At 39.7% G+C, this 27,950-nt stretch overlaps 1 protein-coding gene across 1 annotated transcript in view; it reads left to right on the top strand.

Moving 5' to 3' along the window:
- Window positions 1-27,950, top strand: part of MRS2 (magnesium transporter MRS2) — a 35,314-nt gene continuing 7,364 nt past the window's right edge. The window contains exons 1-9 of the mRNA XM_043590706.1: window positions 1-289; window positions 2,083-2,156; window positions 5,460-5,496; window positions 6,718-6,830; window positions 15,411-15,584; window positions 17,831-17,961; window positions 18,398-18,514; window positions 20,009-20,161; window positions 20,403-20,520. Coding sequence (XP_043446641.1) covers window positions 118-289; window positions 2,083-2,156; window positions 5,460-5,496; window positions 6,718-6,830; window positions 15,411-15,584; window positions 17,831-17,961; window positions 18,398-18,514; window positions 20,009-20,161; window positions 20,403-20,520 — 1,089 coding nt within the window. The 5' untranslated portion in view covers window positions 1-117. The remainder of the gene's footprint in view (window positions 290-2,082; window positions 2,157-5,459; window positions 5,497-6,717; window positions 6,831-15,410; window positions 15,585-17,830; window positions 17,962-18,397; window positions 18,515-20,008; window positions 20,162-20,402; window positions 20,521-27,950) is intronic.

Here is a 27,950-nt window from a genome sequence, read left to right as displayed (position 1 = left end):
GTACGCAGCCGTCGCTCTTTAAAGCGCCCGCGCGGGGCAGCGTCTTGCCGGCCGACCCGCCACCGTCCGGCATGAGGGGTTGGGGTGTTGCTGTCACCTCCTGCTCGCTCAAGCACCATGGAACGCCTGCGGAGCCTGAGCCGGCTCCTGCCCCGGCGCACGCTGTGCGCTCTGGCCCAGGGCCTGACGCCTGGGGCGCGCCCAGTTGCCGCCTGCGGCCGCGCGGCCCACATCCTCGGGCGGAGCCGGGCCGCGCCGCTGTGCGGGCCCCGCCGGCCCCCAGTGGCAGGTACGGCCCTCTCCGCGGCCTTGGACGCCGATCTTGCGTCGACCTCAGGGCCTTGACCCGACCGTCCGACCCTGCGCAGGCCTCAGCCCCGAGTCCGCCCTTGGGGCTCCCGCCCGGAAGGTCCGCCCAGCGCCGAGGTCCCCACGCCCCTCGCTGCAGCCCTCCCTCTGCAGTGCTCCAGGGGGAAGAATGTTCTTAACGAGAATTTCTCCCTGATTCCTTATATGGTAGCTCTGAAGCCGAGATTGGGCTTGTCCGCCTGAAATAATTGTTACTGTCTCTTCCCAGTCTTCTTTCCCTTCCTGATGGACACTGGTAACCCTTTTCCCATTGCTCAAGTGAGGAATGGGGACGCACCTATAAATAAGGCTGAAAACTTGGGAGACTTCGTAGTAAGAGTTGCTCCCGAGGAAGCTCTGACTTAGTTTTCCAGGGCAGTGTGACAGCCACAGGGGTCCGAGCAGTGGCGAGGAGGAGGAATCAGAGCTGTTAATGTTTTCACCATGTGATACAGCATAATGATCACATTTCCCCAAGTGTGAGAATGTGGGTGAGAATACTCAGAAACGAGCGACGTTACAATGTATGGCTCCTCAAAAGTATTGCGCTGCCCTCTAGTTTTCTCAGTTTTATTCTCAAAAGCTTTCTGAAGTACAACTCGCCATCACCCCGTCCTTCCCCACGCTCAACAGGGAGTCTGTATTTGGGTACATCGCATTTTCCCTCCTTTGATAATGCTCGGAATCCCAGTTTCAGCCCATCTGATGTTTTAGGACAAACGTTGAGATTCACAATCCCCGATTTGGAAACACTTTATCTAACTTGTGGTTGATTAGCAAATGCTGATTTATTACCGCTCTTTTACTTTTATTCACCTGACTCTTATAATTTGTATTTTGTAAAGGGGAAACAACAAGCCCCAGATGCTAACAATTACAGGAGTCACTAAGTGTATGTAATGGGAAAGAATAAGATCGGAAAGGAGACTGTGTCTCCACATTCTGTGGAGTCCGTGTGATTACTTTGGAAGTGTAAAATAATTGGTAATTTTTTTTACACCTTCTTCCCATTCCTTTTTAGTATTTTGAATACAGCATCCTTTGTGTCATTAAATCGACATGGTTATTCTTCAGAACTCACTGCAACTCAGTCTAATTACATGTTTTAAATAGATTTATTTTCGAATAAGGATTTGTTTTCATTCCAATTCATTGGGTTATCTTATGAGTATGGGATCTGCATTCCAGTTCAATGGGTTATCACATAAGTATTTACTGTGTAAAGTATATGTGTGGAAAAGTTAATACATGGAAGTAAAATCTATAGGTTTCATGACTTAGAGATCCAATAATCCTGATCCTAGAATGCTGAAACGGGTTTTACTTGCAATCTGTTTTCTAAAATATGTCTACCAATATAATTATCATGAGAAGCCTTTTTAATTCTGCAAAAAAAGATGGACATTTTCTTTTAATCTCAGAACAGTGTTATACGTTTGTTATACGTTATTACTCTGAGATAGCAGTAATCATTAGAAAAAAGGTGGTTGGAATCCGTAAATTATTCTAGTACCTCACCTAAGCCATTACTTTTAAAAATCATTCCCTGCCAGATCTAATATAATCACCTACAAGTGTTAAAAGGGACATTCCTCTAGGAATTCCTCATTCCTCTAGGAAAAATGTTTCCAAAAAATAGTCTGAAGACTTCCGCATACTATAAGAGCTCTCTATCTTAGCCATACGTTGAAACCTGTTGTATGACCACAGAGAATTCCTTGATTTATTCTTCAGGTGAAATGCACCGGTTTAGAACTTCTGATGTCTCTCAAGCCACTTTAGCCAGCGTAGCCCCGGTGTTTACTGTGGTGAGTATGGATGGTACGTTTGATAACTTAAAGAAAGTACTTCCCGTACTTATTAAGTTAACTGGGGTGGACTGGTCAGCCAAGATAATACTTATTTTTTGTTTCATAGTGAATCATTATACTTGTAAGTCATGTCGTCTTTGTGTTTTGTTTGGTGACCTGAGTGCCAGCTAGATTTGCTTAAGAGCAGCCTTGAAACTTCGGTGTTGAATGTGGAGGTCTTCTTTTGATACTATAACTGGTCGTTCAAATCACAGCTCCTCACTGCCTCCTCAAGATTTCCCCGTGAATATGTTTAGAAGTCCTTGAAGGCTGTTGGCCATACAGGGGCTTAAACCCGTGCTATGCAATATAATATATGCAGAAGCATGTTGAAGTGAAAAAGTGTAGTGTTTAAGAGTGTATGCTTTTTTTTTTTTTTTTAACGTTTATTTATTTTTGAGGCAGAGACAGAGCATGAATGGGGGAGGGGCAGAGAGAGAGGGAGACACAGAATCCGAAGCAGGCTCCAGGCTCCAAGCTGTCAGCACACAGCCCGACGCGGGCTCGAACTTACAGACTGCGAGATCATGACCCAAGCAAGCTGAAGCCGGACGTTTAACCGACTGAGCCACCCAGGCGCCCCAAGAGTGTATGCTTTAAAGGTTCATGATCTCTGCGATGATCTGAAATGATTCAGGGGGGGAAATGAGTAAAATAATAAGAATAATGTGTATCACAGACACGTATCTAAGAAAGAGAAATAGGCCATTGGGGAAGAATCGTAGCAAAAGAGGGCTCTAGGTGAAAGTTGCACAGGGTTTGGTTGTAAGATACTGCAGCTTTTTTTGTAGGGCTTTAACTTTTTCAAAACAACAGTTGAATTTAAAAAAAATAATGTGCCTGTTCTGAACGAGCATTCCTAAATTCAGAACTCAGCTCTACCTCTGTTAACTGGGCAGACTTGGACAAGGTGTGATAACATTTTTGTGCCTTAGTTTTCTCGTTGGTATACACTGGGGGTAATAGTACCTAGTGAGGTTCAAATTAACTCTCAACTGTGTGTGAAACCCTTAAGATTCAGGAATAAGACAAAGATGTCCACTCTTACCATTACTGTTTAATACAGCACCGGAAGTCCTAGCCTCAGTAATCAGACAACGAAAAGAAATAAAAGGCATCCAAATCAGCAAGGAAGAAGTCAAGCTTTCACTGTTTGCAGACAACATGGTACTCTAGGTGGGAAACCTGAAAGACTCCACCAAAAAATTGCTAGAACTAATTAACACATAAATTTACTAAGTCACAGGATATAAAATCAAGGTGCAGAAGTCTGTTGCATCTCTATACACCAGTAAGGAAGAGGCATAAAACCGTTAAAATAGTGCCTCACATGGTAAGCGCTTGATATATAGTAACCATTATCATCATTATTATTCAGGCTTATGAACATAAGAACTTTTCTTTATAAACTGTACAAAGCAGGGGTGCCTGGGTGGCTCAGTCAGTTAAGTCTCCGACTTCAACTGAGGTCATGATCTCATGGTCTGTGAGTTTGAGCCCCATGTCGGGCTCCGTGCTGACAGCTCAGAGCCTGGAGCTGGCTTCAGATTCTGTGTCTCCCTCCCTCTCTGCCCCTCCCCCCATTCACAATCTCTCTCTCTCTCTCCCTCTCTCCCTCTCCCTCTCCCTCTCTCTCTCTCTCTCTCTCTCTCTCTCTCTCAAGAATAAACATTAAAAAAAATTTTAAGAATAAATTCAGAAATTAAATACTGAAAGAAGGTTCTTTGCAGGTGAAATTGTGTACCAAAAACACTTAAGAAAATCAGTTGATACTATTTGAAAGGAGAGCTCACTAATCAGCTCATTTTCTAGGTGATGTTACTTTATAAGATAAACATTTTTTTTAAATCATAGTTTGTATGATCTTTATCAAAATATTAAAGAAAAAATGGTGAATATTGACCTGCAAAAGTATTCATATATCGTTAAGTTGGAAAAGGAGGCACGACTGCAAAGAAGTGTGTGTAACATGAGTGTATTGAAGAGGAAAAAGGCTGGGAGAACGTTTAGTAAAATATTGGCATGGTTTTCTCCAAAATTTGTCATTTGGGGTGATTAGTTTTATTTTACTTTATTTTCAAACTTTCTTCAGCTGGTATGTGTATTTGTGAAATTAAGGAAACCTAGTCTGTATTACACAAAATAGTTCTTTTTGATGTAAATTTGCCGTTTGATGGCTTATGGTACTCATATTTATGTTGACCTTACCTTGCTCATGAGAAACCAGCCAAAATATATGCTGTGGGATGTTGTTCTTTTGCTGTTAACACAGCATGCATACATTTCCATGGTAATAACCCAGCATTTGTTGCTTCAACTATATCTTAGGGTCTTTCTGGAAATGCATATTTAACAGTAATTAGTGCAGCCTAGTATATAGTGATTCATTAAATGTTATTTGACACATTCAAACTTGACAAGTATTCAGTACTTGTGGACAAGTATTGTAGAAAAACGTTCCCTCTGCTTTCTGGGAAATAGGTAGATTTTCTGCATTGTGTCCTCTCTTCAAACTATCAGAAGAGGCCTTTTCAGTAAATCGTTATTGATTCCCCTACACTCACCAGAGAGACTTGATAGCCTCCAGTAGATCCTTAGATTCACAAGATGAGCCACAGTTGGTTTCAGTCTACTCAGAAGGGTAAAGGAAAGGAAACACAGAAGGGCAGCGTCAGATGTGTCCTCTTCAAAAGAAGCCCTTGCAGCCATCCAGCAGCTTCTCTGGACCCCATGTGACAGCTCAGGTACAAGCAGTTGATGTTCTTAAAGGTGGGTATGAGTTACACCTTGGCTCAGAATCTCCACACCTTGCAGTGCCGGTGTCTCCTATAACCAGCTCCAGGGCCCATCCAGGGCTTCTGCGAGGAACGCGGCCAGTTACAAGAGCAGCCATGCTCCAGGAAAAGCAGAGCCATGGCTTCCCACGAGGTTTCTAATTTGTCCACAGTCTTCCTGGTCCTGTGCGGTATAGCAGGTATCAGGCATTTTTACCAGAAGCAATGTTGCCTATGACACATTGATACTCCTTTATCAGATTTCCAGTGGAACCAAGACAAAGTTAATCCAAGGTCACATTTATCCTCGCAAATGAAAGAGATTCTTTTAAACCTTAACTCCTAACCGAATTTAACCTAAAGAAGCTGTTATGGTTTATCTGTGCATTTTTTTTTGTATTTGGGAGATATAATACCATATGGTATAATACTATAAGTAGTCTCATTTGGGAGAAAATAATATTTTGTTTTTATTATCTTTCTTCAGACAAAATTTGACAAAGAGGGAAACGTTACTTCTTTTGGTGAGTATGTTTAATTTTTTTGTAAATTACTTTTCTTTTTTAATCAGTGAGTGAATGAATCTGATGGAAATTAAAAAATTGTAGTGTTTTGAGTAGGATTTCCTTTGCGTATGTGGGTATATTGAAAGAGATCTGTCTTCAGCATTTGTCCATCTGTCCTAATTGGAACTGGCAGTACCTGGACAATTCTCCCAGAACTGGTTTTTGGTTTTTTGTCAGGAGCCACTTCCTCTCTAACCGGATGTTAAAGGGATATTTTGAGAGCAGAGGCTGGTATGCAGCTGGAGTGCATTTAATTTCTCTTTAGTCTCCCTTTCACTGCCCTAGTCCACATACACATCTTCTGTTCCACATGTAAGACAGACTTACAGAATACTATTGACATTGCAGTGGCAATGGGTGACAGAAGACAGGAAGGACAGGGCACTAGACGGGCTCTGCTGCTGATGGACAGTTACTTTTTAAAATGAAACTAAGCATCGCTTTACTGTCTGACCTCAGATGCCGGCCAAGATTTCTCATGTGCTTCCAAACCCCATGATCCTGTCCCTGCCATTGCTGAGATCCTGGTGGGATATTTTGGGTGTGTTTTGCTCATTATGTCCTTCAAATGACTGTTGTACTTTGAGCTCTGTCACAGGTGTGATTTGACACTACAAGTACAGACGCTACTGTAACCATATCGTTTCTTGAGTTTCTTCATCCATCATGCTTTCTCTTAGGTAATAATTTTAGTTTTCAGGTAGGAGAATCTAGTGAAGAACTGACTTTATTTTCTCATTTTCTGTTAGTCCAAGAACCAAGAAAGTTGAATTATCTCTTCACAGATTTAAAATACTGAAGATAGAAAACAGGAAATGTAGTTCTTGACAATATGTATTAAAAAAACAAAAAACAAAAAAAGATGGTCCGTCTCTAGAGCTTGAAATCGATACCATGAGTCCTAATCATGTATGGCTGTGGTTATTTTGGTCCCCGGGGGCTTCTGTGTACAAAGACATTTTATGAAGTATGGATAAGACCAAAAAAGAATTATTAGAGTTTGACCAAGTTTACTTGAATTTGTTTTGAGACTAAAATGGCCACTAAAAAGACTAATTTTGTCTTGTTTCTGGTAGTAGAAAGTGATCTTGGTGGTGGGAGGGGTGCTCTGATACAAAACTAAACTCCTCACTTTATTGGTTTGGCCCACTCTTTTTGTTAAAAATCTTTCTTTTATAGAAAAGAAGAAAACTGACTTATATCAAGAATTAGGTCTTCAAGCCAGAGATTTGAGGTTTCAGCATGTGATGAGCATCACAACAAGAAACAATAGAATTATCATGAGAATGGAGGTAAAGGGTTTTTATGTCATCGTCCTTTCCTGCTTCCTAGCTGTCTAGATCAGTATCTAGGTGAAAAGTACCTTTGTACTGACAATGGATGTGTGAGACCTAGGGTACTTGATAACATAACGTGTCATTATGAGCGTAACTCTTCCGTGGGTTCTGTACATATGTTCAGCAGGCATGACTCTTGCTCTGTTTTGTGTTGGAAGAGTTCTGACTGCAGTCTCTATTCTCGCTGTTGGAATTTGGTTTCTAGTTTCTGAAATGGTAGGAGAAAGAATCTTGATTATAATAGACATTTTCAGTTGTATACAGTTATGTGTCATCATAGCATAACTTTAGCCACCAAGAACATATATTCTGGGTCTTCAAATAGCCCAGGAATATCCCTTAAAATTTATAATCTTAACTTATATTTTTATTTCAACAGAAAGCTTTCTAAAACAAAGTCTTCTCCCGTCTACTCAGAGTACACTAAATACAATGTAATTTTCCTTAGTGATTCAGAATAAATTTGAACCTATGTAATTTGGATGGGCTAATGTCTAGAGTTCAGAAATAGATGAGACATGGTTCTCAATGGTATTGGCCCTCCAGTAGACATGAGACATGCTTTCTTTAAAAAGTCTTTGATGGCAGATTTCTGTCGTTTTAACTAAAATTTTTTAAAAAACTAATAATGGAAGCAGTCTTCAGAAAATATTCACTTTTGTTATTGATAGCTAGAACCCTTTAAAAAAGTATCTTTGTCCACCAAAAAACTACAAGAACTGTTACATGAATTCAGTAAATCACAGGATACAAGATCAACAGAAATCCATTGCATTTCTGTACACTAATAGCGAAGTAGTAGAGAAATTAAACAGTCCTGTTTACAATTGTATCAGAAATAGTAATAACAATAATACCAAAAATAATAAAATACCTAGAAATAAAACATTGATAAAAGAAATTCAAGATGACATGAAAAAATGGAAAGATATTCCATGCTCATGGATTGGGAGAACAAATAGTTAAAATGTCCAGACTTCCAGAAGCAATCTGCAGATTTATGCAATCCCTGTGAAAATACCAGCAACATTTTTATTGATTTTTTAAAAAATTTTTACTTTAATCACCAGTGCTCATCATGACAAGTGCAGTCCTTAATCCCCATGACCTGTTGTCCCCATCCCTCCACCCGCCTACCCCTCTGGTGACCATCAGTTTGTTGTCTATAGTTAAGGAATCTTAGTTTCTTGGTTTGTCTCTTTTTTTTCCCCCTTTGCTCCTTTTTTTTTGTCTTTCTTAAATTCCATATATGAGTGAAATTACAGGGTATTTGTCTTTCTCTGACTTACTTCACTTAGCATTATGCTCTTCAGCTCCATCCATATCTTTGCAGATGGCAAGATTTCATTATTTTTTATGGCTGAATAATATATGTATATATCTCATCTCTTTATCCACTCATCAATCAGATATTTGGGCTGCTTCCATATCTTGACTATTGTAAATAATCTGCTATAAACATAGCAGCACATGTATCTCTTCAAATCAGCATTTTTGTATTCTTTGGGTGAATACCTAGTAGTGCAATTACTGGATCATAGGGTAGTTCTATTTTTACCTTTTTGAGGGACCTCTGCACTGTTTGCCACGTGGCTGCACCAGTTTGCATTTCTACCAACAGTGCATGAGGTTCCTTTTTCTCCACATTCTCCTCCAGCATCTCTTGTTTTTTGTGTTGTTGATTTTAGCCATTCTGACAGGTGTGAGGTGGTATCTCCTTGTGGTTTTGATTTGTGTTTCCCTAATAATAAGTGATAATGAGCATCTTTTCATGTGCCTGTTAGCCATCTGTATGTCTTTGGAGAAACGTCTGCCCATGTGTTTTGCCCATTTTTATTTGAACTATTTGTTTCTTGGGTATTGAGTTTTATAGGTTCTTTTAGACACTAACCCTTTATTGGATACGTCACTTGCAGATATCTTCTGTCATTCCATAGGTTGCCTTTTGGTTTTGTTAATTGTTTCCTCTGTTTCCTCTGCAGGAGCTTTTTATGTTGATGTAGTCCCATTAGTTTATTTTTGTTTTTGTTTCCTTACCTCAAGAGACATGTCTAGAAAAATGTTACTATAGCCAATGGCAAAAAAGATACTTACTGCCTGTGTTCTCTCCTAGGGGCTTTGTGGTTTCAGGTCTCATGTTTAGGTCTTTAATCCATTTTGAATTTGTTTTTGTGTATGGTGTAAGAAAGTGGTCCAGTTTCATTCTTTTGCATGTTGGTGTCTAGTTTTCCCAGCACCATTTGTTGAAGAGACTGTCTTTCCCATTGGATATTCTTTCCTGCTTTGTCAAACATTAATTAACTATATAACTGTGTGTTTATTTCTGGGCTTTCTATTCTGTTCCATTGGTCTGTGTGTCTGTTTTTGTGCCAGTACCCTACTGTTTTGACTATTGCAGCTTTGAAATACAACTTGAAATCCAGAATTGTGATGCCTCCCGCTTTGCTTTGCTTTTTCAAGATTTCTTTGGCTCTTTCAGGGTCTTTTGTGGTTCTGTACAAATTTTAGGACTGTTTGTTCTAGCTCTGTGAAAAATGCTGTTGGTATTTTGATAGGGATTGCATTAAATGTACAGATTGTTTGTGTAGTATAGACAGTTTAACAGTATTTATTCTTCCAGTCCATGAGCATGGAACGTCTTTCCATTTCTTTGTGTTGTCTTGAATTTCTTCTTTCATCAGTGTTTTGTAGTTTCCAGTACAGGTCTTTCACCTCTTAGGTTACATTTATTCCAAGGTATCTTTTTTTTTTTAATTTTTTAATACTTATTTTGAGAGAGAGAGCGAGAGAGAGAGCAGGGGAGAGGGCAGAGAGAGGGGAGACATAGAATCCAAAGCAGGCTCTAGGCTCTGAGCTGTCAGCATAGAGCCCAGTGTGGGGCTCAAACTCATAAGATCATGACCTGAGCTGAAGTTGGATGCTCAACTTACTGAGCCACCTAGGTGCCCCAGTATCTTATTATTTTTCATGCAATTGTAAATGGGATTTTTTCCCCTAATTTCTGTCTCTGCTGCTTCATCATCAGTGTATAGAAATGGAACAGATTTCTTTACATTGATTTGTACCCTGCGACTTTACTGAATTTGTGTATCAGCTCTAGCAGTTTTGTGGTGGAGTCCTCAGGGTTTTCTATATGTAGTATCACATCATCTGCAAATAGTGGAAGTTTTACTTATTCCTTGCCAAATTGGATAATTTATTTCTTTTTGTTGTCTGATTGCTGTGGCTAGGACTTCCAGTACTATGTTGAATAAAAGTGGTGAGCAAGCACATTCTTGTTCCTGATCTTAGTGGAAAAGCTCTCAGTTTTTCACCATTGAGGATGACGTTCACTGTGAGTTTTTCATATATGGCCTTTATTATGTTGAGGTATGTTCCCTCTAAACCTACTTTGTGGAGGATTTTTATCATGGATGTTGTACTTTGTCAAATGCTTTCTCTGCATCTGTTGAAATGATCGTATGGTTTTTATTCTTTCTCTTGTGGATGTGATGTATCATGTTGATTGATTTGCAAATATTGAATCACCCTTGCATCCCAGGAATAATTTCCACTTGATCATAGTAAATGATTGTTTTGATTTATTGTTGAATTTGGTTTGCTGGTATTTTGTTGAGGATTTTTGCATCTGTGTTCACAGAGATATTGGCTTATAGTTCTCTCTGGTCTAATCTTTATTTCCTTTTTTCTGCTGGCTTTAGGCTTTGTTAGTCTTTATCTAGCTTCTTCAGGTGTAAGGTTAGGTTGTTTACTTGAGATTGTTCTTGCTTCTTCAGGCAGGCCTGTATTGCTGTATATTTCCCTCTTAGGACCATTTTTGCTACATCCGAAAGATTTTGGCCCATTGTGTATTCATTTTCACTTGTTTCCATGTACTTTATTTCTTCTGTTTCCTGTTTGACCATTCATTGTTAGTAGCATATTATTTAACCTCCATGTATTTGTGTTCTTTCCAGGTTTGTTCTTATGGTTGATTTCTAGTTTCATAGTGTTATGGTCAGAAAAGATGCACGGTATGAATTTGATCTTTTTTAATTTGTTGAGGCTTGGTTTTTTTTTGCCTAATATGTGATCTATTCTGGAGAATGTTCCATGTGCACTTGGAAAGAATGTGTATTGTGCTGTCTTAGGATGGAATATTCTGAATATATCTGTTAAATCCATGCGGTCCAGTGTGTTATTCAAAGCCATGGTTTCCAGGTGCTGGGTGGCTCAGTCATTAAGCATCTGACTTCGGCTCAGGTTGTGATCTCATGGTTCGTGAATTTGAGTCCCACATCAGGTAATCTCGAGCCCTGTTTCTTTCTCACTCTCTCTCTCTCTTTCTCTCTCTCTTTCTCTCTCTCTCTTTCTCTCTCTCTTTCTCTCTCTCTCTCTTCTTTCTCTCTCTCTCTCTGCCCCTTTTGGGATTCTCTCTCTCCGCCTCTCTTTTTCTCAAAAAAAAAAAAAAGAAAAGCCATTGTTTCCTTGTTGATTTTTTTTTTTTAAATATACGAATTTATTGTCAAATTAGCTTCCATACAACACCCAGTGCTCATCCCAAAAGATTCCCTCTTCAATGCCCATCACCTAACTTGTTGATTTTCTGATTGGATGATCTGTCCATTGATATAAGTAAGGTGTTAAAGTCCCCTATTGTTATTGAATTATTCTCACTTAGTTCCTTTATGTTTAACTATTTGATCTATTTGGTTGCTTCCATGTTGGGTGCATTAATATTTACAATTGTTACATCTTCTTGTTGGATTGTCCCTTGTATAATTATATAGTGTCCCTCTTCGTCTCTTATTACAGTCTTCGTTTTTGTTTTTGTTTGTTTTTGAAAGCTTTAAGTTTGTTTATTTTTGAGATAGAGACAGAGTGTGAGCAGGGGAGGGGCAGAGAGAGAAGGAGATACAGAACTCAAAGCAGGCTCCAGGCTATAAGCTGTCAGCACAGAGCCTGATGCAGGGCTCAAACTCATGAACCATGAGATTATGACCTGAGCCAAAGTCGGGCATTCAACAGAGTGAGCCACCCAGGTGCCCCAATTACATTCTTAAAATCTATTTTATGTGATTTAAATATTGCTATCCCAGCTTTCTTTTCACTTCCATGTGCATGACAAATATTTCCACCCCCTCACTTTTGATCTGCATGTGTTTTTAGGCCTCAAATGCATCTCTTATGGACAGCATATAGATTGGTCTTTTTTTTTTTTAATCCATTTTGTTACTCTGTGTCTTTTGATTGGAGTGTGTAGTTCATTTACATTCAAAATAATGTATTTATGCCATTTATATGATTTGTAGTTGTTTCTGAAGATTTTCTCTGATCCTTTCTTTCTTTCATGGTTTGCTGGGTTTCTTTCGTGATATACTTGGAGTCTTTTCTCTGTATTTTTTTTCATATCACTGGTTTTGATTTCTGGTTATCATTAGGTTTATATACAACGTCTTTTGCAGTCTGTATTAAGTTGATGGTCATTTAAGTTTGGACCCATTCTTTACTTCTCCCCTCCCGCCCCCACATTTTAGGTATACATGCCATATTTTACGTCCTTTTATTTTGTGAGTTCCTTGACTGATTTTTTTTTCCAGAAATGTTCATTTTTACTGATTTTGTGTTTCTTACCTTCATACTGTCATTTTTGGTCTTTTCTTTGCAGTCAAGGATTCCCCTTTAACATTTCTAGCAGGATTGGATTAGTGGCCATGAGTTCCTTTAGTTTTTGTTTGCCTGGGTAACTCTTTATCTCTACTTCAATTCTGAATGACAGCCTTGCTGAATAGAGTATTCTCTTTTTTAATTTTTTAAAAATATTTATTTGTTTTTGAAAGACAGAGTACAAGCGGGGGAAGGGAAGAGAGAGAGGGAGACACAGAATCTGAAGCAGGCTACAGGCTCTGAGAGTTAGCACAGAACCTAATGTAGAGCTCGAACTCACGAACTGTGAGATCATGACCTGAGCCAAAGTCAGACGCTCAACCAACTAAACCACCCAGGAGCCCCTGGATAGAGTATTCTTTCTTGGCAGCAGGTTTCTCCCATTTTCTACTTTGAATGTATCATGCCATCTCTCTGTCTTGGAAAATTTCTGCTGAAAAAAATCTGTTGCTAGGCTTATGGAGTTTCCTTTGTATGTAACCGTCTTCTATTGTCTTGCTGCTTTTAATATTATTTCTTTATCACTGTATTTTGCCATTTTAATTACAATAGGTCTTCGTGTGGATATGCTTATGTTGATTTTGTTGGGAGTTCTCTGTGCCTCTTGAATCTGGATATCTGTTTCCTTCCCCACATTAGGGAAGTTTTCAGCTATTTTTCTTCAGATAAATTCTCTACCTCCTTTTGTCTCTCTTCTTTTGGGACTCCCGTAATACGAATGTTACTACATTTGATGGAGTCACTGAGTTCCCTAAGGCTGTTCTCCTGTTGCATAATTCTTTTTTCTCTCTTTTGTATAGCTTGGTTACATTATTCTGTCTTCTAGGTCATTAATTCATTCCTCTGCTTCTTCAGCCTGCTGTTTATTCCATCAAGCGAAATGTTTCTCATTTCATATATTGAGCCCTTTATCTGTTTATGTTTCCTCATCTCTTTGTCAAGGGTCTCACTGATGTTGTCCACTCTTAAGTCCATTGAGTATCCCTATGACCATTGTTTTAAATTCTCCATCAGGTTTGTTACCTATATCTGTTTTATTTAGATCTCTGGCTATGGCCTTGTCCTGTTCTTTTATTTGGGGCAAATTCCCTGTCTTCTCATTCTGTATGATATCTCTACCTGTTTCTGTGTGTAGGAAAGTCAGCTACATCTCCTGTCCTTGAAGGGAATGTTCTTACGAAGAAGAGGTCCTGTGTAGTGTCTGCAGTGTAGTTTCCCTTGTTCCCCAGGGCCTGGTACTTCTGGTACTATCTCCAATCCATGCTCAACACCAAAAATACCAAATAACCCAATTAAAAAATGAGCAGAGACATGAACAGACATTTTTCCAATGAAGACATACAGATGGCCAACAGACACATGAAAAGGTGTTGAACATCACTCATCAGGGAAATACAAATCAAAACCACAGTGAGATATTATCTCACAGCTATCTGAATGGCTAGAATCAAAAATGCAAGAAACAGCAGGTGTTGGTGAGAATGTGGAGAGAAAGGAACCTCGTGCACTATTGGTGGCAATGCAAACTGGTACAGCCATTGTGGAAAACAGTATGGAGATCCCTGAAACAGTTAAAAATAGAACTACCCTATGATTCAGCAATCACACCACTGGGTATTAACCCAAAGAAAACGAAAACACTAACTTGAAAAGATATATGCACCCCTGTGTTTATAGCAGCATTATTTACAATAACCAAATTATGGAAGCAACCCAGGTGTTCATCAGTAGATGAATGGATAAAGGAAGTGAGGTATACACACACACAATGGAATATTAGCCGTAAGAAAGTATTAAATCTTGCTATTTGTAACAACATGGATGGAGCTAGAGAATGTAATGGTAAGTGAAAAAAGTCAGAAAGACAGGTGCCATATATGTATTCACTCATGTGGAATTTAAGAAACAAAAATGAACAAAGTAAAAAAGACACAAACCAAAAAACCAGACTCTTAGCTACAGAGAACACACTGGTGGTCACCAGTGTGGAGAGGGTGGGGGGATGGGTGAAAGAGGTGAAGGGCATTAAGAGTACACTTACAATGATGAACACTGAGTAACATATACAATTGCTGAGTCACTATATTGTATACCTGGAACTAACATAACACTGTGTTAAGTATACTGGAATTAAAATAACTCTTTCCCCTGATAATTTTTAAAAAATTATCTCTCTGAAGGAGAAGTGTGTGACAAAGCAAATTTAGCAGAATGCTAATTATACAGTCTAAATGATATGTAGGTGTTCACTGTGATTTTTCAACTTTTCTGTATAAAAAATTACATAATAAAACAATAGGAAAAAAATGCGAAAAATCTCTTAATTTTTATGTCACTAATACAGTGGCCACAGGCTACCTGTCCATATGACTCTTCTCACTAAAAGGATGCCAGTCTTGAGAATAAATTTCTAATTTCATAGTGTTCTAAATTAGAGTATTAAGATTATGTTTTATCTTTATATTTTCAAATAGCTTAATATGTTTTGGTAACATTTTAAAAAGGCAACTTTCCCATTTCAGCCAAACTAATCATGATTAAGTCATTTCTGAAAGTCCACCAAAACGTGACTTTTAAGAAAACCTTTTCTTTGTTCCCTGTTATTCTCATGATGACCCGTAAGTCTTCATATGTAGTTTGATTCCAGTTCTGTTGAGGGTTAGAGGTATCAAGACTTACATATATTTTAGGCTTCCTTTCTTTAAAAAGTGTATCTTAGGGTTTTTAAAAAAACCTAATTAACAATGATTTGGTTTAGGCTTAATCCAAGTTTAAAAAAGTATTAAACCCTACTTTATGGCTGTTACTCTTCTCCTGTAGCTCTATAACTTGCATATATGCATGTGTATGTGTTTGTGTATACATATATATGATTTCTTTTTTTTACAGTATTTGAAAGCTGTGATAACTCCAGAGTGTCTTCTGATACTAGATTATCGTAATTTAAATTTAGAGCAATGGCTATTCCGGGAACTCCCCTCACAGTTGGCTGGAGAAGGACAACTTGTCACATACCCTCTACCTTTTGAGTTTAGGGCTATAGAAGCACTCCTACAATATTGGGTAAGCCTATATTTTTATTTAGCTTCTTGAATTTGTTCTTGTTTATTAAAAACATTTTTTTAACATTTATTTATTTTTGAGAGACAGAGACAGCACAAGTGGGGGGAGGGCCAGAAGGAGAGGGAGACACAGAATCCATAATGGGCTCCAGGCTCTGAGCTGTCAGCACAGAGCCCGATATGGGGATTGAACCCACAAACTGTGAGATCATGACCTGAGCTGGAGTTGGATGCTTAACCGACTGAGTGTCCCTGTTCTTTGTCTCGTTTAAGACAAAGTTGGTATTGTTGCAATGGCACTTTCCCTAACCACACCCTGCCTCCAAACAAAAACATCTCTAAGGGTCCTGTATAGAGAAAGAAGTTAATTCTTTTATTTTTTTATTTTTTCAATATATGAAATTTACTGTCATATTGGTTTCCATACAACACCCAGTGCTCATCCCAAAAGGTGCCCTCCTCAATACCCATCACCCACCCTTCCCTCCCTCCCACCCCCCATCAACCCTCAGTTCTCAGTTTTTAACAGTCTCTTATGCTTTGGCTCTCTCCCACTCTAACCTTTTTTTTTTTTTTCCTTCCCCTCCCCCATGAGTTTCTGTTAAGTTTCTCAAGATCCACATAAGAGTGAAACCATATGGTATCTGTCTTTCTCTGTATGGCTTATTTCACTTAGCATCACACTCTCCAGTTCTATCCACGTTGCTTCAAAAGGCCATATTTCATTCTTTCTCATTGCCACGTAGTATTCCATTGTGTATATAAACCACAACTGAAAGAAGTTAATTCTTAAGCTATATGACCCAATCAAATAGATCTAAGGTCCCTAGATATAGTTTACAAAGTTTCTTTAAGAGTCCTATTAGGACATTCCCTTAAGCACATTTTAAGTTGGCTGTCCTTTGTGCAGTGTTGATAACTGTATTCGGGGGTGATAATTCAAAATATTTAACATCCTAAGTATCATACAAGAGAACATATCAAAAAAGTTTTAAATATATTCCATTTTATTCTGTAACTAAATTGTGTATTGTAAAACCGCATATACATGATAAATGTTATAGCTCAGATCACTCATCAGATCATTCTAATACTTTCCACATCACTCTGTTTGTACAATGCTTTGTTTGAGACAGCTAGTGATGCCACTGTTTGAGACGTAGTTTGACCTAGGAGCCACGTGTAATTCTTCTAATGACTCCCCCATTATGTTGATAGTCACTGAGTGTTTGGAGACCCTGTCAGGCCCTGAACAAGGATGGTCACTGGCCTCCTGGCCCCCACAGATTGTTCATTATCTGTCCTTCTCGTTAGGTTAGTGTCCGGAGCTAGCTGCATGCAACAGTTTTAGGAGCATGCTAACCAGAGTGAGGGAAGGAAGCAGGGAAAGAGCACGCGCAGTGGGTGAGGACCGGGTGAACCTGCGTCCCTTCTCTCTCGTCTGCCCTGCTGTACTGAGGGAGCCGGAAATGGCTGCATCCCCCACTCAACCCGGGCTAATGAAGCAGGAGCTCAAGCTAGTACGAGCCCATGCAATGGTGACTAGTTGGAGCAGGGGACGGAGAGAAGAGAAGGTGCAGCCAGGGGTCAGTGACAGGTTACATAGGCTGAGGAAGCTCTCAGTTCTCATGCTGAGACCAACAGTAAATGCTGGGATTTATGTCATTAACTAGTTTTACTAATTACTGCTTAATTCTGTTACACTCTGTACCAACTGTTATATCCATATTTAACCACTGGAATAGCTCTGTCCGTGCTTTCTTGCTGAATGTCTGCCATGCTTCTATATACCTGAATAATAGACTTTGACTTGACACTGATTTGTTTTTTTAAAGTCCCAAGTTACATTTTGATTTTCAGAAGAGTTTGTTATATAGGAATTTTGAACTGCATTCTGTTGACTGAGAACATGGGTTATCAACTGTAGAGTTTGTGTTGTAGCCGTGGAACGGCAGGTTTACTTTTAGTCCATCAGTCCTGTGTTCCTTTCATAATGAGTGTTTATGCGGGAAGACTGTATGAAAGCTGATTCCCTGTTGACCAAGTGCAAGCCGGGTGACAACATCAGGTGTGCTTATCTCATAACCTGGTAGATGTAGTTCTTGAATTATCCAGAGTCAGCATTCCAGCAGTGACCGTGTTCCCAGCCATTACAGATTTTTGTGTTTAATCAGAAGATAGATCACTGACCCTGAGTATTCTAAAAAGATTGTTTTAATTCTTATGAAAGGTCATGTTGTTATCTAGATCAGCACTCTTCAGGGGAAACTTAGCGTTTTGCAACCACTGATCCTTGAGACATTGGAAGCTTTAGTGGATCCCAAACATTCCTCTGTAGACAGAAGCAAACTGCACATCTTGCTACAAAATGGCAAAAGGTAAATACAGGTGATTTACCTATTTGGGAGATAGACACAACAGTGAAATGCGTTGTGTAAATTCAGATACAAAATTAATATGTTTCTTACCTGTTTTAAAAATACCAACTAGTCTTGGTAATGGTAACGACTTACTCTCCATGTCTTCAAAATAGGAAAGTAGCCTAGGTGGGAAGTTGAGCTAAAAAGGGCACACGGGCTAATGTTTATTGAAAAGCTGTTTTGCATGAAATGCTGCATTAGGGTCTTTAATGTATTTTTGGTTTGGGAATTGATTCTTAATGTGCATGGTAAATATCAAATTTTTTTTACAAGTCAGTGTTCACCATCAATGTATAAGTGATCAATTTGATAAGATACTTTAAAAAGGCACTTTTCTTGTAGTGAAATGTGTAAGTTTATGTTATTGATCATTTCTATACAACTACTCTTCTAGTCTTTCAGAGTTAGAAACCGATATCAAAATTTTCAAAGAGTCCATTTTGGAGATCTTGGATGAAGAAGAGAGGCTGGAGGAGCTCTGTCTAACAAAGTGGAGTGACCCACAAGTCTTGTGAGTATGTAGTCGTGCTTTGCTACTTATCTTGGTAGGATCTGTCACCTGTCTTCCTCAGGGTGGTTTTTCATAGAGAACGTAACGTTTTCTGAAAGCAGAAAATAGAGGCACCTTTTATCCCCGGTTGTTTCACTATTTCCCCATATGTATTGCATCTTATTCAGTGTAACAAGGATATATTGAGTGCACACTGTGCTGGTCTACGATGAGTATAAACACACCATTACCTGTATCTTCAAAGGACTGGCCACCAATGTGGCCCACACATCTACCCAGACAACCTAGGGAGCGCAGTGGAAGAGAGGGAAATATTCACGTGGGGATGGGGAGATGGCGGCGAAGGAAGGGAAGACATGGACATATGTTCTGTATCTTTTGTCTAGTGTAAAAACGCTTATCTTATAAATCTTTTATCTCTTATAAAATTAGAAATCATTTACTCTCCTTATGCCCACTCAAGTTAAGTGTTTACTTTTTAAGTACTCAATATTTTTTTTTTCAACATTTATTTATTTTTGGGACAGAGAGAGACAGAGCATGAACGGGGGAGGGGCAGAGAGAGAGGGAGACACAGAATCGGAAACAGGTTCCAGGCTCTGAGCCATCAGCCCAGAGCCTGACGCGGGGCTCGAACTCACTGACCGCGAGATCGTGACCTGGCTGAAGTCGGACGCTTAACCGACTGCGCCACCCAGGCGCCCCTAAGTACTCAATATTTTTTTTGTTCTTTGTAGATGAGTTTTAGAAATTAATGGAGACATCTTTGTCACGTCCATAGTTTCCACAGTCTGTACAGATTTTTTAAAGCATTTTGAGACATTAGTTACCTATATTTTAAAAAGGAAAAATTAAGATTAAAAGGGCTATTATAGCAGAGAGATATAATAGCAGGAACTTGAACACACTTTTATTTGCTTTTTATTAGGCCAGTCTGTGTCTAACTAATATACTTTGTAAGTGTCTTTCACAGAGCACTTCACTCCTACTTACTCCCTATGGTAGGGTGGTAGGGAGTATAAGTAAAGGCTCACAAAATAACTATTGACATCATTCAAGAACACTTTTCTTCCTATATGAAAATAACATTGTGTATCTGTCTTGGAAAGGAAATGCTATGTTCGTTTTTAGTTTTACCTGATCTGCACTAATTTGCACTCCTTCACCAGCATTTACACATCTGGGTTTTCCTGTAGGTGGTAGTGCATATTTGCATGAGAATCCTGTGAATTGGGGCCCTGGAATACAGTGAACCCGGCTATCCTGCATTGGGGATAGGGCTTGTGCCCCGCCCCGCCCCACTTAGTCTAATAGTGCTTGGGGTCGCCTGACAAAGCCACTCACAGACTGACCTCCATCACAATAATAGAAAAGACAAAGGCCAGTTTTGTCATCGGTAGCTGAATATTGTATACAGAATCAGGAAGTTTTTGGTATGAATGTATGATGCATGTATTGGGGGTATGTTAATTATGTTAACGCTTTTAATTGAAGTGAAAAGAGCAGTGCAGGAATCGACCATGCAGAAGAGATGGAATTGCTGTTGGAAAACTACTACCGATTAGCTGAGGATCTTTCCAATGCAGCTCGGGAACTCAGGGCGCTGATTGATGATTCACAGAGTATCATATTCATCAATCTGGACAGGTAAGAAATCATTCTATAAATCAGTCAGTAAATATTTTCTTTTAAAGTAATTCTAAAGTGATAAAGCTTTTAAGGCCCTGTCATTTGGGAGGAGTTACATCATCATCTATAAATGCCACATGGGAGTATGTCCTCTTTTTAAGGTGTAGATTTAATCTGTGTGGCCTCCAATAGATTCTTTCATGAATTTGCTGTATGGCTAGCGGGCCCTTCTCATCCAAGTACGTGTTCTCCTCTCCAGCCACCGTAATGTGATGATGAGGCTGAACCTGCAGTTGACCATGGGAACCTTCTCTCTTTCACTCTTTGGACTAATGGGAGTTGCTTTTGGAATGAATCTAGAATCTTCTCTTGAAGAGGTGAGACTGCATTTCAATGAGCTAGGGATTATTTTTTATGTTTTGAAGATCGTTTTTTAAAATGGATTTTAAGGGGTGCCCAGGGTGTTGGTTCGAGTCCCACGTTGGATGTAGAGATTTCTTGACAATAAAATCTTAAAAAAATACAGTGGATTTTAAGAAAAGTCTTAAAATGTATGCACCCCTAGTGAATTAAAATGTGTAGTCTAATTCATTCAAAATTCAGGCAGTGTTTTTAGCCCCTGTTACAACGTAAATATAACTGTAGCCTAGGTTACCTCAGGTTTCTTGAAACCTGGAACCACACGTGGGAAAGGTTTGACAAAACAGTGTCACACCGTGCACGGTGCTCTTGCAGGATCCCACTGTGGGGCTCTGGTATGCAGGAGCACAGTGAGATGGTGCTCCCGGAGGATCTTGCCGTGGGTGCGGGTAGTGCGGGATCGGGATCGCACCGTGAGGAGACCGTGGTGCGGGTCACATGATGCGATGGTGAGCCTGCAGGATCTTACCATGTCATTCTGGTAATGCCGGATCACACCCTGAGGCAGTGCTTGTGCGGCGTGGCACCATGAGGCGTAATGCAGGATCCCCCTGTGCGGTGTGTGCAGGATTGATTGTGAGGTGGTGCTCCTGCAGGGTCCTGCCATGAGGTGGCGGTAATTCAGAATCACAGAGAGGCCATGCTAATGAAGGACTTTTTTCCTAATTCTTACGTGCCAGGCATTGGTAGCTTGCTTATTTCAGTCAAGTCACAGCTCTGAAGATGGAAGTGTTACCCTACTTTACAGATGAGAAAACTGAGGTCCAGGAAATTGAGGTAATTTGCTCAAGGGCTCAGTGCTATAAAGTAACAGTCAGGATTTGAGCCCGAGACTTGTACCTTGCACTTGGCTGCACTTTCACATTAACGCAACACTGAACAGCCAGAGTTCTTCATATCATCGTAGCCTTGTATTTTCAGAAAATACCTTACTGTAAGATTTCCAGAAAATAATCTGAATACGCACTCAGCACTCTTTTTGGCTCCGTGTCCTACGTAATCTGTAAGGTCGTTCTCTGTCTCTTTCCCTGTCGTCCTTGTCCAACCGGTGTCCTGTCTCATCAGGACACTTCCACTTCTAAAAAGTGGCCTGTAACAGAAGCACATCTGGTGGTCACTCTTCTGAAACTGTCCAGTGGTTTTTGATTGCCCTTAAAGATCCAGGCTCCTTGGGCTGCAGGACTCTTCCTGGTGTGTGTGCCCTCGTCTGCACGTTGAGCCAACCACTCGGCCCCACTGTCCATGCTGCGTAATCTTTCTGTACAGGCTCACTTCCTCCCACACACGTTCCCTCAGCTCCCACCTCCTCTGCCTGATTGGCTCCTACTTCCTCTCAGGTCTCAGCTTACTTGTCACTTCCAAGGACAATCATCAGCGAGGCACAGTGTTAGTCATTTTAGTTCTCCTTGTACTGAGATGTAAAGAAAAATAAAGGCAGTCCATTCATTCGTTCATCCTCTAAACACAGTTTTGGTGCCTGTTACATACTAAGCACTGCTTTCAGCCTTGGGGAAACAGCAGGGAGTCCCTGCCCATGTGGGGGTCACGTGACAGTAGGAGAGAGCATAGAAACAGACACATAGTATGTTAGGTGAGAAGTGCCATGAAAGAAAAGCCCGGCACAAGGATGATGCTCACAGGAAGTGAGATGAGGAGATGGGATGGTCAGGGAAGGTCCTTCCGAGGAGCTGACCGTACAGAGTGGGACGGTCTATGGGAAGGTACGCGAGGCACAGGGGGCCGCACGCATACTGACTGCAGCAGGGATGGGCTGCACTTCTTTAAGGAGGAGAAGGCCGGAAGGGGCAAGAGAAGACGAGTCAGGAGGAGAGAGGTAGGGAAGGAGGTCACGGAGTAGACAGGTGGGAGATCGTGATGATTTTGTAGAGCCGGATAGGGTTTGGATTTATTTTAGGTGTGCTGGGCATCTGTTCTGAGGCCAGGAGTTTTAGAATTCTTCTCTGATAGCTCCCGGCCCGTGCGGTCCCCTCTGGTAGCTCTTGGCCAGTGTGGTCCTCAGTGTGGAGCCGCCCCGTTGTGATAAGAGGTGAGTGGTTCGGGGGGATTGGTTCCCACACAACAAGATTCGGATCAGTACCTCACCCGTTACAAATTCCGTCTCTGGGGATCCTGAAGGATAGGAAAAACTTCTTGTTTTTTTCTTTTTAAGATAATTTTAGAATCTTCCAAGAATAGTCCCAGAATTCCCATAGAGCCTTCATGCAGTGTCTTCAAACACCAACGTTACATCACATTGACTCTGTCATTGTATCTGTTTGTGCAGCCTTTTTTCCTGAACCACTGGAGAGTAAGCAACACATGTGATGCCCCTTCACCTGTAAATATTTCACTATATACCTTTCAGTATATACTTCCTAGAAACATGGGCATTCTCATATATAACCACAATGCAGATGTCAAAATCAGGAAACTGACATTGAAACAGTGCTGTTTTACAGTCTGCGGACCTATTTGGATTTAGGCTTTTGTCTCGGTGCTGCTCTTTGTCTCTTAGAAGACCTTGGATCACATAGTTACCCTGTCTCCTGAGACTCTTAATGGAGCCAGCTTTGTGATCTTTGTCTTTCATGGCCATGACACTCACTAAGAAAGAGATTCGTTATTTGACCCTTGATAGCCTTTCTTTGTCCTGAGGTTCTGGTTATGCATTGTCAGTATGTTCTTACATTGAGTCCCATCAGGAAGCACATGATGTCTGTTTGTCCCGTTATTGGGACCATCGGTTAGGGAGGTGTCTGCCAACTTTCTCTCCCGTGAAGTGACTCTGTCTGTGGAGTGAAATGTCTCGGAGGGAGATACTTTGAGACTGTGTAAAAATCCTGTCATTCTTCAAATTTTCACCCTCTGGTTTTTGCATCTGTCACTTGACCAAAAACTAATTCATGCCTGAATCAAATATTACTGTGATGGTTACCAAATGGAGATTTTTTTTTTCTTTTTAAGTTTTCATTTTAATTCCACTTAACATCCAGTGTAATATTAGTTTCAAGTGTACAATATAGTGATTCAGCACTTCTACACATCACCGGGTGCTCATCACATGTGCACTCCTTAATCCCCACCATCTATTCCTCATCCTCCCCCCACCTCCCTTCTGGGGACCATCATGTGGTTCTCTACAAGAGTGTGTTTCTTACTTTATCTCTTTTTCCCCCCTTTGCTTGTTTCTTAAATTCCACATATGAGTGAAATCATATGATATTTGTCTTTCTCTTTTTTTTTTTTTTTAACATTTGTTTGTTTAGAGAGAAAGTGCAGGCAGGAGAGGGGCAGAGAGAGAGAGAGGGAGACAGAATCCCAAGGAGACTCCACACTGTCAGCACAGAGCCCGATGCAGGGCTTGATCTCACCAACCGTGAGATCATGAGCTGAACCAATATCAAGAGTTGGTAGCTTAACCAACTGAGCCACCCAGGTGCCTCATGACTGACTATGTGTGTGTGTGTGTGTGTGTGTGTGTGTGTGTGTGTGTGTGTGTGTAAAAAACACATCTTTTGTATCCATTCATTTATTGATGGACACTGAGGGTTCTTCCATTGTTTGTTGTAAATAATGCTGCCATAAACATAGGGGTGCGTGTATCCCTTTGAATTAGTGTGTTTGTATTCTTTGGGTAAATACCCAGTAGTGTGATTGCTGAATCATAAGGTAGTTGTCTGTTTTTAACTTTTTGAGGAACCTCCACACTGTTCTCCACAGTGGCTGCACCACTTTGCATCCCTACCAACAGTGCATGAGGTTCATTTTTCTCCACATCCTTTCTAGCATCTGTTGTTTCTTGTGCTGTTGGCTTTAGCCATTCTGACCTGTGTGAGGTGATACCTCGTTGTAGTTTTGGTTTGCATTTCCCTGATAATAGGTGATGATGAGTATCTTTTCATGTTGTCTCTTCTGTTGGCTATCTGTATGTCTTCTTGGGAGAAATGTTTGTTCATGTCTTCTCATTTCTTAATTGGATTATTTGTTTTTTTGGGTGTTAAGTTAGATCAGTTCCTCATATATTTTGGATACTAGCCCTTTATCCGATACGTCATTTGCAAATATCTTCTCCCGTTCCATAGGCTGCCTTTTAGTTTTGTTGATTGTTTCCTCTGCTGTGCAGATTTTTCTGTTGATGTAGTCCTGATTGTTTATTTTTGCTTTTGTTTCCATCGCCTCAGGAAACCTATCTTGAAAGAACTTGCTGTGGCCAAAGAAGTTACTGTCTGTGTTCTCTTGTAGGATTTTTATAGTTTCACGTTTCACATTTAGGTCTTGAATCCATTTTGACCTTATTTCTGTGTATAGTGTAAGAAAGTGGTCCAGTTTCATCCTTTTATTTGTCCAGTTGAGCCAGCACCATTTGTTGAAGAAACCATCTTTTTCCATAGGAGGCATATTCTTGCCTCTTTTGTCAAAGATTAATTGACCATATATTTGTGGGTTTATTTCTGGGCTTTCTGTTCTGTTCCATTGGTCTGTGTGTCTGTTTTTGTGCCAGTGTCATACTGTTTTGATTACTACAGCTTTGAAATAGAACTTGGAAGTCCAGAATTGTGATGCCTCCACCTCTGCTTTTCTTTTTCAAGATCGCTTTGGCTGTTTGCGGTCTTTTGTGGTTCCATACAAATTTTAGGATTGTTTGTTCTACCTCTGTGAAAAATGCAGTCAGTATTTTGATAGGGACTACATTAAATGTGTAGATTGCTTTGAGTAGTATAGACAGTTTAACAGTATTTATTCTTCCAATCCATGAGCATGGAATGTCTTTCCATTTCTTTGTGTCGTCTTGAATTTCTTCTTTCATCAGTGTTTTATAGGTTTCAGAGTACAGATCTTTCACCTCTTTGGTTAGGTTTATTCTAGGTATCTTATTTTTTTTTATGCAATTGTAAATGGGCCCTTTTCGTAATTTTTCTCTGCTGCTTCATCATCAGTGTAGAGAAATGCAACAGATTTCTGTACATTGATTTTGTACCTGCAACTTCACTGAATTCATGTATCAGCTCTAGCAGGTTTTTGGTGGAGTCCTTCAGGTTTTCTACATATAGTGTCATATCATCTGCAGATAGTGAAAGTTTTATTTCTTTGTTACCGGTTTGGATGCCTTTATTTCTTTTTGTTGTCTGATTGCTGAGCCAAGGACTTCCAGTACTATGTTGAATAAAAGTGAGAGGAGTGGACATCCTTGTCTTGTTCCTGATCTTAGGGGAAAAGCTCTTAGTTTCTCACCATTGAGGATGGTATTAGCTATTGGGTTTTCCGGTATACAGACTATTTTGTTGAGGTATGTGCCCTCTAAACTTACTTTGTGGAGGGTTTTATCATGAATGGCTGTTGTACTTTGTCAAATGCTTTTGCTGCATCTGTTGAGATGATCAGTACGGTTTTTATCCTTTCTCTTGTGGATGTGATGTATCATGTTGATTGATTTGCGAATATTGAACCACCCTTGCATCACAAGAATAAGTCCTACTTGCTGGTAATAGGTCTTCAAATTTCCTATTTCTTCCTGATTCAGTTTTGGGAGGTTATATGTTTCTAGGAATTTATCCATTTCTTTAGGTTGTCCAATTTGTTGCCATATAATTTTTCATAATACTGTTTTACAATCCTTTGTATTTCTGTGACACCACTTATTTCCCATTTCGTTTCCGATTTTTTTTTTAATTTTTATCTTTTAATATTTATTTTTTGAGAAAGAGAGCACAAGCAGGGAAGGGACAGAGAGAGAGGGAGACACAGAATCTGATGCAGGTTCCAGGCTCCGAGCTGTCAGTGCAGAGCCTGACATGGGGCCTGAACTCACAAACTGAGATCACAACATGAGCCAAAGTCGGACACAACCCACTGAGCCATCCAGACGCCCTCATTTCTGATTTGAGTCCTCTCTCTCTCCTTTTTCGAAGAGTCTGGCTAAAGGTTTATCAACTCTGTTGATCTTTTCAAACAACCAGCTCCTGGTTTCATTGATCTGTTGGGTTTTTTTTTTAGTTTCTATTTCATTTCTGCTCTTTTCTTTCCTTCTACTAGCTTTGGGTTTTGTTTTTTCTAGTTCCTTTAGATGTAAGGTTAAGTTGTTTGAGATTTTTCTTCTTGAAGTAGGCCTGTATTGCTATAAACTTCCCTCTTGGCACCACTTTTGTTGTATCTTGAAGATTTTGGACCATTGGTTTTTCATTTTCATTTGTGTCTCTGTAGCCTTTTTTTTTTATTTCCTCTTTGATTTCTTGGTTGATTTATTCATTGTTTAGTATCATGGTATTTAACTTCCATGTGTTTTTGGTCTTTCCAGATTGTTTTCTTATGGTTGATTTCTAGTTCCATAGCATCGTGGTCAGAAAAGATATGTGTTATGACTTCAGTCTTTTTTACTTTTTTTGAGACTTGTTTTGTGGTCTGATATGTGGTCTGTTCTGCAGAATGTTCCATGTGAACCGGAGAAGAATGTGTATTCTGCTGTTTTAGGATGGAATGTTCTGAATATATCTGTTAAATCCATTTAGTCCGATGTGTCACCATTTCCCTAGTGATACTCTGTTTGGATGATCTGTTCATTGATGTAAGTGGGGTGTTAAAAGTCCCCTACTATTATTATTGTATTGATTACTTCCTTTATGTTTGTTATTAACTGTTTAACGTATTTGGGTGCTTTCATGTTGGGTACATTAATGTTTACAATTCTTATATCTTGTTGGATTGTTTGCTTTATGATTATTGTAGCATCCTTCTTTGTCTCTTGTTGCAGTATTTGTTTTAAAACTATTTTTTCCATCTAAGCATTGCTACCCCAGCTTTCTTTTCACATTCATGTGCATGATAAACGTTTCTCCATCCCTTCACCTTCAGTCTGTTAGTGTCTTTAAGTCTGAAACGAGTGTCTTATAAGCAGTATATAGATGGGTCTTGTTTTTTTATCCATTCTGTCACCCTATGTCTTTTGGAGCATTTAGTCCATTTACATTCAAAGTAATTATTGATAGATATGTACCTTTTGCCATTTTGTTACTTGTTTTATGGTTGCTTTTGTAGTTCTTCTGTGTTCCTTTGTTCCCTTGCTCTCTTCTCTCATGATTAGTTGGCTTTCTATAGTGATATACTTGGATTCCTTTCTCTTTATTTTTTGCATATCTATTACTGGCTTTTGATTTGTGGTTACCATTAGGTTTGTAAATAACATCTTCTGCATATAGCGGTCTGTGTTAAGCTGGTGTTCACTTTAGTTTGAACCATCCTTTACTCCTCTCCCACATTTTAGGTATATGATGTCATACTTTACATCCTTCTATTTTGTGAGTCCCTTGATTGATTTTTTACAGATATACTTATTTCTACTGCTTTTGTGTTTCCTACTTTTCATACTCTCACAGTCTTTCCCAAGAGTCCC

Source organism: Prionailurus bengalensis, chromosome B2, assembly GCF_016509475.1.
Source record: "Prionailurus bengalensis isolate Pbe53 chromosome B2, Fcat_Pben_1.1_paternal_pri, whole genome shotgun sequence".
In the NCBI taxonomy this organism is placed as follows: domain Eukaryota; kingdom Metazoa; phylum Chordata; class Mammalia; order Carnivora; family Felidae; genus Prionailurus; species Prionailurus bengalensis.
The sequence above is the reverse complement of the archived record's forward strand: the minus strand, read 5'-3'. Positions and strand labels throughout refer to the sequence as shown.